Consider the following 13591-nt stretch of genomic DNA (forward strand, 5'->3'; position numbering starts at 1 on the left):
AAAAGAGAATAGCTTGAACCCAGAAGGTGGAAGTTGCAGTGAGCCAAGGTCCAGTCACTGCACCATGGCTTAGGTGATAAAGCCAGACTCTATCTCAAAAAAAAAAAAAAAAAAAAAAAAATTGATAAATTCCCAACCCTCCTAGATTATTCCTATTTGTAAGAATATATTGCTAAAACATTGCTTACAACATTCATTGTCAAATATTTGAAGACAATATTAATGTGAGTACCTCCCAAAACTAAACACTCATTTTTCACTATGTAAACTAGGACCATTTAATTTCATTAAGCTAAGTACCTAGGAAACTTAGCAGGTTCAGTTTGATTTCAGTGGAAAATATGTTTCCATTACCACTGTCCCGCTTCAGTCACAGAATGCTTCAAGAAGAATGTTCTGGATGTTTTAAACTCTAGTTTCAACAGTATCTATTACTTTTTGACCTTTACTATTCCTCTGAAGGACAAACGTTTCAGGGTGAGGCAGACAGCTTCTGAGGGCTTCTGAAACTTGAATTTGTGATTTGTCCACCTAGGTCCCCCAAAGAGAAGAGATTATGGGCGTGAGCCACCTTGCACAGCTGAAGCTGGTAAGTTTTTTAAAAGAAACGCAGCCTAATTAGGAAACTTGTGCAGCTTCCAAGGAAGACTGCAATTGCGCCTACTTTTGTATGTTTTTATGTGCAAACCAACAAACGCAAGTTTTTACAAACAACACAGTTTACTCTGCTATTGAATTTGCTTTTGAGCACGTGTAGCAATAAAATCAGGCACTTTGCATTCCATGTATAGATTTATTCTGAAAATTTTACTACACACATTACACCTAAACAGATAGCTTTCAAATGGTATTAAAAATAATGAAATTACTTTGATAAAGATTCCTTTTCAGCTCAAAAAATTCATGGAGGAAGTTAATAGCTACCTCTCCCTACAAAACTAACTTATTTCTAGTAGTGGTACTCAGGTAATAATACAGAGACAACATTGTAATTTTCGATACCCACGGAAGAACTCTTATTTTAAATATCTGCTTCAGTCTCCTTTTTCAGATCAGCTTCCCCCAACACCTTTTCTAGAAGCCCTGTAACTTGAGCTCCCATATTCTTCACGAGGATCACGGTGCACCCTATCCACTGAAGGTGGATAGGTTTGTTCTTTTCTGCCACTGTGCCCACGACCACTGGAATAGGAATCACGATGGCTCCTTGAGTAACTCTCCCGGCTTCTGTCATATCTATCTCGTGTATTGTTATAATCACGGCGACTGCTTCCACTGAAAGTCATCCGAGGACCTGGTGCAGGTGGTACACCACGAGAGGTCCCTGCAGGGTTGATAAAATAATAGCACTTATGTTGAACTACATTGAAACATTTTTACTGGTATCACTAAACCACGAATCAGTTAAAGTTCTATTTGGAAATACCTGCTTTCCTCTGCCTCTCTTGACAGGATATTAATTGTGACTGCAATAGTCAAAATGTTTTATTTAAAAGAAGTGTCAGTGTAGTATTTTGAAGCTTAAGAAAGTCTATTCTAAAATAAAGGTTGAGTCACGTTTTCTGTAAATGAATTGAAGTTCTAACCTTCCTATAGATCCCTAGGCTTTACACTGTTAACCTTTCCCAACATTTAAACATGTTATGGTTTTCCTTTGTAATTTTCCCTAAAATTTTGTTACAGCAATGATCTGGTCTACTAAATATAATTGTATAATTTACAAAACATACCTGGACGCTTACTATAACTCTGACATGCATGTCTGTAGGAACGTCCACTTGGACGTTCTGAATCATCTCTACCATGGCCGTCATGATCACTATTAAACAAAAAACAAAACAAAACAAAACAAAAAACCTCTTCGTTAGTGTCAGAATGAACAATTTAAGACGTATATTGGAGAAAACCAGAAAATGTTATAGTACCCATATCGTCTAGAAGAATGTTCATCACGGAGAGAACGACCATAATCACGCCATGCACAGTCTTTACGTGGCGGAGCATAACACCTGGTGTCTCGGGAACTTCGATGATTTATGCTTGCATAAGTTTTAAAGAAACAAATTTTAAATGATCAACTTCTAGTATCCAAAACATAACCTGTTTACAACTTTAAAAAAAAAAAAAAAAAAAAAGGCCAGACATCTAAACAGACATTTCTTCAAGTACAATATATTCAAATACCCAAAAAGTACGGGGAACTGATACTCCTTATTAGGGATTCAGAAAATGCATTTCTAAGCCAAAATGTGACACCATACTTCCCACATACTGGAATGCCTATAAATTGTAACAAGCTGGAAATATCAAGTCTTTCAGAGGATGTAAGTAAACTGGAACCCTGATACAGTGCTTGCTGGAATGGAAAATGAGGCAGCTACTATGGAGACATGTGGTGGGTCCTGAAGAAAACAAACATAATTATCATATGATCAAGCAACTCCACACATACATAGCCAGAATTGAGTAAGTGTACTCAAGCTAATATTTGTGCCTAGAAATACTGCGGTGGAAACAACCCAAACAAAATAATGGGTTAACAGCCTGTGTAAGGAGTGAAGTGCGATGACGTAAACGAACCTTCAGGACATCCAGCAGAAAGAAAAGAGACAGACAAAAAAGTCGTGTAGTGTTTGAGCCCATTACAAGGAAATGCCCACAACAGGTAAGTTCATAAACAGAACACAGATTGATGTTTCCTGGTGGCAGCGGGAAGGGAGAAAAGGAAAGGGACTGCTTAACTGATAGTGGAGCTGTAGTCCGGAGTCATGAAAATGTTTTTTTTTTTTTTTTTTTTTTTTTTTTTTTACTAAATAGAGGTGGTTGTTACACAACACAGAATGCATTTAATGCCATTTAATTGTTAACCCAAAGATGTTTAATTTTGGTATGTGCATTTCATCACCACAACAAAAAACCAACTATTTTTTCAATTTTCCTTTACCTATCTTTAGTTGCATAAGCATCATCTCTTGCTGAGGTACTGTTCTTTCTCCGGGAGGAGGATGGCTCTCTGCGTGAAAGACCTGCATAGTTCTCTCTTCCACGTGAAATGGGACCTTTAATTTAACATGATGACATATTACGTAAAGTACAGAAAATTTGAAGAACTATCTTTTCTACTCTAAAACAACTTTAAAAATTATTTCTCCCATGACTCTCCTTCTCTTTCCCTGATTTACCAGACATTCATGACACCTTCAGCATAGCTTACAGCTTTGTATAATCTCTTGGCTCCTAAAAGGCCAGTTCCTCTTAAACACAGTTTAAGCTAAACATTAATTCTCAGGTTAACAGTTCATTTTTAACTGGAAATAACTAGTTAGTTGTTATCTTCCTTTTCATGTGAATTACTGATGACTATTAATGACACAGGGAAAATGCATAAAACCGTCAAAATTTACACTGATTTTAAAGTTTGCATATGGTGTCCTATCTCAGCCAAAGAAAGTACATTTACCCATCTTGTTCAATCTGTCTCACACACACACACAAGTAGTGCAACCCATGAACTACTGAATGTGAAATCTGTACACAAAAGTTCTTCTTTATCTCCAAGTGGTTGGCTCTATCTTAAATGAGGACAAATTAAAATATGCTCCTCCAGCTTTTCTAACGATGGCTAAGATTTATTTTACATGGAATAAGAAATACTGGTAAAAGAGTCATTACATCATTGTGCCTCATTCAAAATAGAACAGTTTTTCCTTTAATACAGGCTTCACGTGCTATTTCTGACAGGTCAGTCTCTCACCTATGATGTGTTCACTGGCTAATCTTTAAGTGGAAATGTGCTAGCTTAAGTATTGTGAACTCAATTACTACCTAACTTCACCAATCCTCTAATACGAAATGTAAAATTGAAAACAGAAGGTTTCCATTTCCTCCATATTATGATGCATGCCTTAGTAAGAATTTTAATTTGCTCTGCTTAAACTTCTTTGCTGAGAACGGTGACTTTTTTATCGTGCTTTCTTCTGTTCCATCTGAAATCTTACCCTTCTCCTCCTTCTCAAGATTATTACTTCTATTCAATCCTACTGCTCACCTCGTGTTGCTTAGTTCTAAATTCTCTCCTCAAATAATTTCAAATCCTGCACTAAGGATCTCGCGTTAAGGTTTAAACATCCCCGTACAATCTTAATGATAAATGTACAGCCCCTGAACTTCACGACTCTGCATTTCTGTGATATCAACTTAGCTGAAAAATGTTGGACTCCTTCATGTCTACATTTCAATCCTTACTTATCTTGTTAAACAGTATTAAAGCCCAGTGACTGCTTTTCTGCTAAATGCTCTTGTAGTATCCTCAAAGAACCAGCAAGAACACCTTGCACACAAGCATTACCGAGGTCACAGAAACTGTCTGGCCAGGCCCAGTGGCTCACGCCTCGAGCCACTGTGGAAGGCTAAAGCAGGTGGACTGCTTGAGCCCAGGGCTTTAGTGTCAGCTATGACAATGTAGTGAGATCCTGTCTCTACAAAAATAGGGAAAGAAAAATTGGATAGGTGTGGTGGTGCATGCCATGAGTCACAGCAACTCAGGAGGCTGAAACAGGAGGACTGCATGAGCTCCGGAATTTGAGGCTGTAGCAAGCCATCATCTCACCACTGCAGCCTGGCCTGGTGACAGCAAGACTCTAACCTGACAAAGAAACTGAACACACAATTTTTAGATTGGAACACCAGGGGTCAAATAGAAAGGGATCTAGGATATGCAAGGATTCATTAGACTAAGAAGCCTCCCATCAAAGAATACTGCTGGGAACTTTGAGAAAAATTAAGAGGAATTCTCTAGCAAACAAAGCATTAAATGGAACGTTTGCCTCTTTGTAATCGCTTCTTTGATCTGCAGTTAAAAGGTCAAGTATTTCTTCACCATAAATCTGAAATTCACCTAGCGAGATTCAAACTAAAATAAAAGCTATCAATCAATAAGTATGTCCATGTATGTGTCAATTCTAATGTGTTACTCAATCTTAAATTAAGCATTCAGGTAAATAGCTCATTTTCAGTCATACAAAAACTACGGTCTGGCTCTCAGGTAGCATTTACCTTGGCCTCCTATCCCACTATTGCTTCTTGCCACAGTTGAAGGAGCAGATTTTTTAGGAGGAGGACTTCCAATTCTTGAAGATGGAACTCTTTTAACTCCAAACGTTCCCCTAGAAGAACTCATGTGGAGATCAAGAGTGTATCCACCATCACCTGTATTTCATACAAAATCTTTTTAGTTGAGAAACGTCGCTGTTTTTTAAATGGCTAAATATTAGATGTGTATAAATCTTTCCTGCAGATTGTAATTGTAAAATTGCACAATTATCTAAACTAATAACCTTTAGTATTTCTATATGAAATTAGTTTAATTCAAGCAATAAAAGTCCATTTAGAAAATCTACAAAAATAATCAGGAATCATTTCATATATTGGTGTGAGAGAGAGATGTGGGATAAGTGGAGAGTGAAGAGAGAGCAGAAATCTATCATTCAAATATCTAAATATAATCTAGATCAAGAAAAACATATTAGGAGATCAGTAATAAATGGCTGCTCATATCATTCTGGTATGAAGAAAGCTTCGTGAAAACATATCATAAAATTAAACCAAATTCCACTCAAAGGAACTCAAATAATTACAGAATCAAAAGGTGACACCTTAGAAAAGTACATGATCTCTAAAACTTGTTAACATAATTTAGATTCTTAAACTTCCCTTATGTAATAGTAATTTTCAGCTTGGGCTATGCTCAATTTTAATAATCTTTAAGAATTGCATAATAAATAATGAAAAAATTTATATATGTGTGTGTGTATATATATACACACACATATAAATATATGTATATATACACACACATATAAATATATGTATATATACACACACATATAAATATATGTGTATATACACACACATATATAAATATGATTTATATGTGATCTTTAGACTTTTCCTGAGTCACAGACTCTTTGAAGAAATTAGAGTTCTACATTCCTTAAACGGCAGATGCTATATGGCAGGCCAATGCGCAAGTTCTCCATATGAAATGAAAAATAAAATAGATTTGCTTAGATGCTTGCACATGTATAGACAGAAAAACAAATATAGTTGAATCAATCCTAAAATACTGAGTTACAGCCAGGTGCGGTGGCTTACGCCTGTAATCTCAGCACTTTGGGAGGGCGAGGCGGGCGGATCACGAGGTCTGGAGATCCAGACCATCCTGGCAAACACGGGGAAACCCCGTCTCAATTAAAAACACAAAAAGATTAGCCTGGTGTCGTGGTGGAGGCCTGTAGTCCCAGCTACTCGGGAGGCTGAGGCAGGAGAATGGCATGAACCCAGGAGGTGGAGTTTGCAGTGAGCCAGGATCGCACCACTGCACTCCAGCCTGGGCGACAGAGCGCGACTCCGTCTCAAAAAAAAAAAAACAAAACAAAACTGAATTACAGACATTACATCTTAACAGACAGTTTTCAAATAGCATTCAAAATTATGAAATTACTTTGAAAAAATTCATTTTCATCAGTATACCTCAAAAAATTCATGGAATAAGACAGTATCTACCTCTCCCCACAAACCAATCTATTTCTTTTACTGGTACTCAGCTAATAATGCTGAAACAACATTTTAATTTTCGATATGTGAGAAAGAATTGGTATGCAAGAACTATTATTTTAAAGATCTGCTTTAGTCTCCTCCTTCACATCAGCTTTCCCTACCACCACCTCTAGAAGCCCTGTAACTTGAGCTACAATGTGCTTCACAAGGAGGATGGTGCACCCTATCTGTTCCTTTCTTCCACCGTGCTCACCATCACGGGAACAGAAATCACCACGGCTCCTTGAGTAACTCTCCAGACTTCTGCCATGTCTATCTCATGTATTGTTATAACCGTGGTGACTCCTTCCACCCTAAGTCATCAGAGGCCCTCCCTCATGTGGTGTACCACGGGAGGTCCCTGCGGTGTTGATAAAATAATAGAAAGTACGTTGAGCTACATTTCAACATTTTTACTGGTATCACTAAAGCATGAACCAGTTAAAGTACTATTTGGAAATATCTGCTTTCCTCTGTCTTTGGGGTCACGATATTCATTATGCCTGCAATAGTCAAAAGGTTTTATTTAAAAGAAGTGTCAGAGTAGGATTTTGAAGCCTAAGAAAGACTTAAACTTAGATATTTCCTGAGTCACAGACTCTTTTGACTAATTAACGTTCTACATTCCTTAAGTGGAAAATGCTTTATGGCAGCCCACTATGCAAATTATCCATATCAAAATATTTGCATCCATGTGTGCACGTGTATACACAGAAAAATAAATGTTGTGCAAGCAATCCTAAAATACTGAGTTTCTACTGTCCTTCTGGAAGGTTTTCAAGATTTCACTGTATTTTGACAATGCAACATCTATGAACTACGGGGCCCCAAAGAGAGAAACTCTAAAGTATTACGAATGTGAATGAGTTCTGCAGAAAACCTGTGGAGTACACACAATCATCATTCATAAACTCAGTTCAGTTGAAATTTATGTTATTTCCGTGCAAAGTAATTAAGATTTTAAAACAACTTTTAGATATTAGTTCAATCTTTCCTATAATACGTCTTTAGCACTTACAAATGATTTTGCTTATCAACAAGAATTTACTTTTCCTGGGAAGTAAATAAAATTGAGAAATTTCTACATCTTCCAACACTGTCTTTCAGTCCTATGGTTCCATCTTTATATTGTAAAACATTACCCAAGTGTCCTCCACGTGAGTGATGCCACCCTCTTCTTCCTCCACTGCTTCTTCTTGTAGACCTCAGACTTCCCGAAGGGCTTCTGTGTCTTGAAGGAGGTGGTGTTCTCCGCGTACCACCACGTTGAAAGGATGGTTTATTGGCTTCTTCTACTTTTATTGCTTTTCCATACAAATACTGAAAGAATAAAGTATACAATCGAGAAAACTGTCACAGTTAACCTAAACACATTTTACAGATGTTTTACATCAACTCTATTTCAGTTCTACACGTTTTCACCAAAGACAAACATTTTTCTTTTTTTTTTTAATTTTTTTTTTTTTTTCCTGAAATGATCGCGTCCTTCACAATGTGAAATTTGAGACATTTGCTGAGCACATGCCTTCCATGAAGGGATAAACAGAAATTCTATTATTCAGTTTCCTTGAAAGGCCTCCAATATTAAAAAATAACACCTCAAAAAATTAACCCATCACACATTCTGCCAGACAATGTGGCACATGTTCTTTACAATACATAATTTACTTCACCTTTGCATCCACGTCACTTATTTAAAAGCCTCAGTGTTTCAAGTGTATATAAAAGAATGTGTCATTTTAAAAAGTAAGGTTATTTATTCAAAGGCATTAGTTACATTATTCATTTTGAATTGTTTCCTGTTTATTGTGCTCATACTCACATACAAGGTCCCAGTATAATTTACAATTCTGTATTTACTCTACTTCTGTTTCCTTAAATGTGATATAGGGTTGGTCTCCTTCATGTCTTCTGCCTTACTAATTTCTTATTTGGCCTTAGACGTGTCCCTGTAAAACAACTCGTAGTAGAGTACTGCATGCTGTTTCTCAGAAATGCTTAAATGTCCTAATTAAATTCACGATAACTTTCTTCAATTTAATCTTTTCTATAGGCCAAAGCAATGTTTCAAAACAGTTTAGCTAAGAACTCTATTTCAAAATCACATGGCTTTTGGTAGTTGGGGGAAGATCTTAGATACTTTCCAAGATCTCTTGCAGCCACGTAGCCAGTTGTTCCTACCTTGAGACTTCTTTTGCTACTTCTGGGCCAAAAATATTTTCCCCAGATTTGCACATGGCTGCTCGCTTCCCAGTATTCCAAGGTCAGCCAAAATTTCTTAAACTCCTCATTCGTCCTGAAAACTCTAAGTACCTCCTTATTTCCGTTCTTAATAGTTATGTGCATATAACACTTATATTTATTTTTATACAATAAAATATGGGAGATGAAGTGATTTAGAAATCACAGCTACAAAAACTACCTCTTCTTCTGCTTGAAAACTAGCGGAAAAAATTATCATAGATTACTATACAAAAGTCAAAATTATCTCCAGTCCTGACACCATGCCATGAAGAGAAAGCAGCTCTCGTGTTCTACCACACCTTCAAACACAGAAGTATAAGAGTGAATAAAAATGTACTGTCTGCTGTGTACCAGGAAGTCTGCTAGATATAACAGAAATGAAAGCAACTAGGAAAGTTTAAATATGCACTAAAGACAATTTAACGATCGAGAGATTAATACATGGTACAGGGAGTACAAAATACCTAGTATATACGATGAGGAAGAAACTCTAAAATCTAAGTTGTTTTTGAAGAATAAATTATTATTTCGTAGACATTTACAGAGAATGGTAACGCTCACCAAGTCCAAGAAAGCATACTCGAGATAGCACAAAGGGTAACAGAAACTACAATCAGATTGTGATAATGTTATAAAACACAAAAAGCTCCAAAGCGTCCAGGATGGAATGATCTTGACTGCAACACAAAGGAATTCGGTAGTTAACAGTATTACAGAAAAGTTTAAAGCCGTAGTAAACACACAATCCCTGGAATTTAAGTCTCAATAGGACAAGAGTCCATGGATTGGATCAAAACAAGTCCAACAACACACTGGGAAAATCAGGAATTAGGTATGCGTGTTACATAAATCACTCTGGTGACAGACTAAAAATGTGCTTAGGAGAAAAGGGCAACGATGGGACAAAAATGTCAGTTAGTTGCTCTGTTATCCAAATTCAATGTTCTCATATTATTTTCTATGTTCAACTTCTTAACACTTCCTTCAGTGAAAAGGTCCTCTTTAAATATACTTTCTCTAGAATACATTTTCAGGGAATGGACAAGAATGTTTCCGTCTAGTGAGTCTGTCTAGGTGTCTCTTTACGGAAGACTTCTTTCTTGTAAGTGTGTCTAGGTATATATCCACGGTTTGTCTACGCTACAAAAGTCTTTCCAGGAATCGGACGTAACTCCCTTAATAGCATGTCATAAATATTGACTTCTTTCTCTCATATTCCTGACGGTTCTTTCTAAGTTTTAAACCTCTTTGTAAGCTTCTGAAAATCTACCTACGCTCATATTGAAGTACAAACATGGAAATTGGGTTACCATAGAGTAATTCATACAACGTTTATTTCTATATCCTTTCAAAAACACTTGCATCTATGAGGCAAAAAGAAGAGGATGGCTAAAGCATTTCAGTTCACACGGCATTCTGCTATCTTCAAAAGTTTAGTAATACTAGAAAGACCTACTAATACTGCTAATTGAAAAACAAAGTTAAAACATTATTCACTAGGGACCCTTACCTTTCCATTCATATCTTTGGCAGCATTCCTAGCATCTGCAGGGTTCTCAAAAGTAATAAATGCGAAGCCTCTACACTTGTTTTTTCGATCTTTCTTCCAAACAACTAAAATACATGAAAACATTTTACATGTACATAACTAACTCACCATAATAACACACATCTTAGAGTTACATGAAATCAGAAAATAATTACATTTCACATCATTACTACGATTCTTAATACTGAGTCACCCATATAACCTGCCTATTATATTTCATTTTGCTCTCCAGCTGCACAAATAATTTACTTTTGCTCATTTTCCTTTTGAAGTAGTAGGTGACCCTTTCCACAGACCCTTCAGCTGCTGCCATGAGAATTATCCGAATATCAAACAGAAACTTCAAAACAACAGTTTAAAAACAAACAAAAAAAATCATTTTAATTTAAGAATTCAAGGAAATATTTTCAGTGTATGTCTACTTTGGTAAAAAAATAAATATAAAATATACAGAAATATATGTTGGCATCAAGAGTTACCTTCCGACACGCGACCATGTTCCCCAAATACTGCTTTAAGCGTCTTTTCATCGGCTTCTCTACTTAGCCCACCAACGAAAAGCTTGCCAGGCTGATTCGCTTCCATCATTTAGCTGTAAAGGATGAAAATTTATCTATATTTAGATAACAATAAGAGAGCCCAAAACATAAAATTTTATTACATACTGTGTTGAAACCTCAAGTGAAATACCCTTACAGAGGCTGACATCTTCCTAGTATTACTTACTCGAAATATGAAAAATGTGTAACATACAGAGCAAAAGCAGCACTGACTTCATGGGAAAACGCTGCATTTTACTACAAACCTCACAAAAACTCCTTTATAAAACTTAGATAACAAAAGCCATTGCGATTTTATAAAGTTGCAATACTCAGGAAGCCCGCACTTAAATACTTTGATTTGGTAACTAAACATTTAGGAGGTACAATGTGATTTTGTTTGTTTGTGTGTTTGTTTTCTTTTTTTTTTTTTTCCAGAGACTTCAATTTCCTTTAGGCAAAGTGTACGTCCATTAATAGCATTTAATAAATACTGTCTTCCTTCTCTCATATTCCTGAGAGGAGGACTGAAGCGTCCTCCAACCAGCTTCAAGTGATCGTGCCACATCTCAGCTTCCCAAGTAGCTGGGCGTACAGGGGCTGGCGATCTCAGCTGGGCATGTGTGTGGGTGTCTGTGTGTGTATAGAAACAGCTTTCCCCATGTTGCCGAAGCTGGTCTCGAACTCCTGGGCTCAAGTGATCTGCTTGCATGAGGCTATGAAACCGATGGGATTTCAATGGTGAAACACCACGCCAAGACTGCTATTTGGATAAATGATTAAATTCTCCTAATTAAAGTACATGCTTTCTTGGGGGAGTATATTTTAAATATTTTACAAACGTTTAGTGATTTGAAATATACGAGAGATCAGGGATCCCCAAACACGGGCCTCCAACGGGTACCTGTCTCTGGCCTGTTAGTAATCCCGACGCGGAACAGGTGGTGAACCACTCGCACTGCCTGAGCCCCGCCACCTGTGGGATCAGCAGAGGCATTGCATTCTCACAGGAACCCTACTGTGAACTGCCCATGCGAAAAATCCACGTGGCGCTCTCCTTACGAAAACGTAATGCCTGAGAACAACCTAAGGTGGAACAGTTCCATCTAGAAACCATCCCACCTATCCTCCCGCTGCCACACCCTGTCCTCCTCACAGATCCCCTGCCCGGTCCCTGCCCCCTGTCACACCGCTCTGACCCGAAGCCCCGCCACACCCGGTGCCCGTTGGGGCCCCGACACCCACCCCCCACCCCAACGTGTCCAACTCGCAGCCTTCTCCCCCTACCCACCCCTTGTCTGGGGAAAAATCATCTTCCACTAAGCCCGTCCTTGGTGCCAAAATGGCAACAGATTAACGGAGCTCATTATGTTACACAGGCCGGTCTCCATCTCCTGACCACAAGCCATCCTCCCATCTTGACTTCCCCAAATTGCCCGGATTACCAGAGTACGTCTGCATGCCAGGTTAATAAAGTAACTCAAGCGCGATTATTTCGTTTCCGTTTTAGGCTATCTATCGCCATTTACCTCGATTACACTCACTTACTCGGTTTAAATTATTTACGATACCAGAGATACAGGAAACATTTCCAATAGTGTCTTACAAGGAGGGAGACATTTCAAGGCTTTACAGACACAAATTTAAACTGTGATTATTTATGGCCCCAGACTTCTACATACACTAAAGTAACGCAATTTATGTCCAATGTTGATCATTCCTGCCAGACAAATCAGAAATTTGACACGTGCTGACTAACAGGACAAGTTTTTCATCACAGTGGTTAAATTAAAGTGCCTGCATATTTAAATTATGACCACATACCGAGAGAAAAACCGCTATAATAGAAAGTGCACACGAAAACAATGGCGCCCTAGCTCGCTGTCCCACGACCTTACCCACCGGTCAGACATGGCCGACAGTGAAAGGAAGACTCCTCAAGAAACAGACAACGAGTTCATGAAAATTAGTTTCTTAATAACACTAGCGATTTCTTTCCCTCCTTTGTCCTCCCCTAATTCAACACCGACACATTGAAAACCCATCTGCTTTTACAGACAACATCCAGAAACCTCGCTGTCTTTGTATTTTTGCTGAGAGACCAACCTGAGCAGAGAAACAGAAAATAAAGATGCTTTTGAGTAGGACAAACGGCCTCTGGGTCGCGGGGCCCTCACGGCGCATGCATCTGGCTGCCGCACAACGGGTGGCCGACCGCGGCCTAAGATGCCACAACCGGACCGTGCGCCAAGCACGCCGGAAGTGCCGGAACAGCCAGCCACTCTCCGCGGCTGATCAGTGCGTGGGCGGAGGGCGTCTTCCGGGGTTTCCCGCATCCAGTGGCCCGCAGCTCCACCATCCCGGGGAAGGCCTTCCGCGAGAAGCCGCGAGAGCTTGTAGCAGGGGGCGCCGGCAGTGTGCGCTTTGGAAGTGGGTGCTTGGAAGTCCTACACCCTAACTGGCATCCTGACTGTCGCAAGCCGTTGACCCACAGTGAACACATGAAACATCTCTGTTCCTTAGGCGGACCAGGCAGATATTACTGAGAACTGCCGATCTAGTGTATAGAGAGAGGGACCAGCGCCGGCGGCTTGGGCGGCTTAGGCACGGTGGGGCCGGGCGGGAGCGTGGGAGGAAAGTCGCCTTCTTTTACAGAAGTACA

The 13591-nt window shown here is 38.7% G+C and overlaps 1 protein-coding gene across 2 annotated transcripts; it reads right to left on the minus strand.

Moving 5' to 3' along the window:
• Window positions 1-773: 773 nt before the first annotated feature.
• On the minus strand, window positions 774-13193 carry LOC129025867 (RNA-binding motif protein, X chromosome-like). 2 transcript variants are annotated; one of them, XM_054473432.2, is made up of 10 exons: window positions 12221-12363; window positions 11834-11905; window positions 10870-10982; window positions 10352-10455; window positions 7740-7917; window positions 5056-5208; window positions 2945-3059; window positions 1926-2039; window positions 1731-1819; window positions 774-1324 (listed from the first exon to the last, which is right to left on the minus strand). In XM_054473432.2, the coding sequence occupies exons 3-10, from the start codon at window positions 10976-10978 to the stop codon at window positions 1053-1055; spliced, it is 1134 nt and encodes a 377-aa protein (XP_054329407.1). In that variant the 5' UTR covers window positions 10979-10982; window positions 11834-11905; window positions 12221-12363; the 3' UTR covers window positions 774-1052. The 2 variants fall into 2 exon arrangements, with proteins under 2 accessions (XP_054329407.1, XP_054329406.1); XM_054473431.2 differs by lacking the exons at window positions 11834-11905; window positions 12221-12363 and adding an exon at window positions 13036-13193.
• Window positions 13194-13591: the final 398 nt, after the last annotated feature.

This window comes from Pongo pygmaeus, chromosome Y (genome assembly GCF_028885625.2).
Source record: "Pongo pygmaeus isolate AG05252 chromosome Y, NHGRI_mPonPyg2-v2.0_pri, whole genome shotgun sequence".
Classification (NCBI taxonomy): Eukaryota; Metazoa; Chordata; class Mammalia; order Primates; family Hominidae; genus Pongo; species Pongo pygmaeus.

Bases quoted from the DNA above. Each gene is read 5' to 3' on its own strand.
- LOC129025867 (XM_054473431.2), bottom strand. From the start codon at position 10,978: ATGATGGAAGCGAATCAGCCTGGCAAGCTTTTCGTTGGTGGGCTAAGT. The intron at 1,820-1,925 runs GTACTATAACAT...TTTGTTTAATAG, and splicing joins CATTCTTCTAGACGATATGG to TGATCATGACGGCCATGGTA. The intron at 1,325-1,730 runs GTATGTTTTGTA...TCAACCCTGCAG, and splicing joins GAGTTATAGTAAGCGTCCAG to GGACCTCTCGTGGTGTACCA.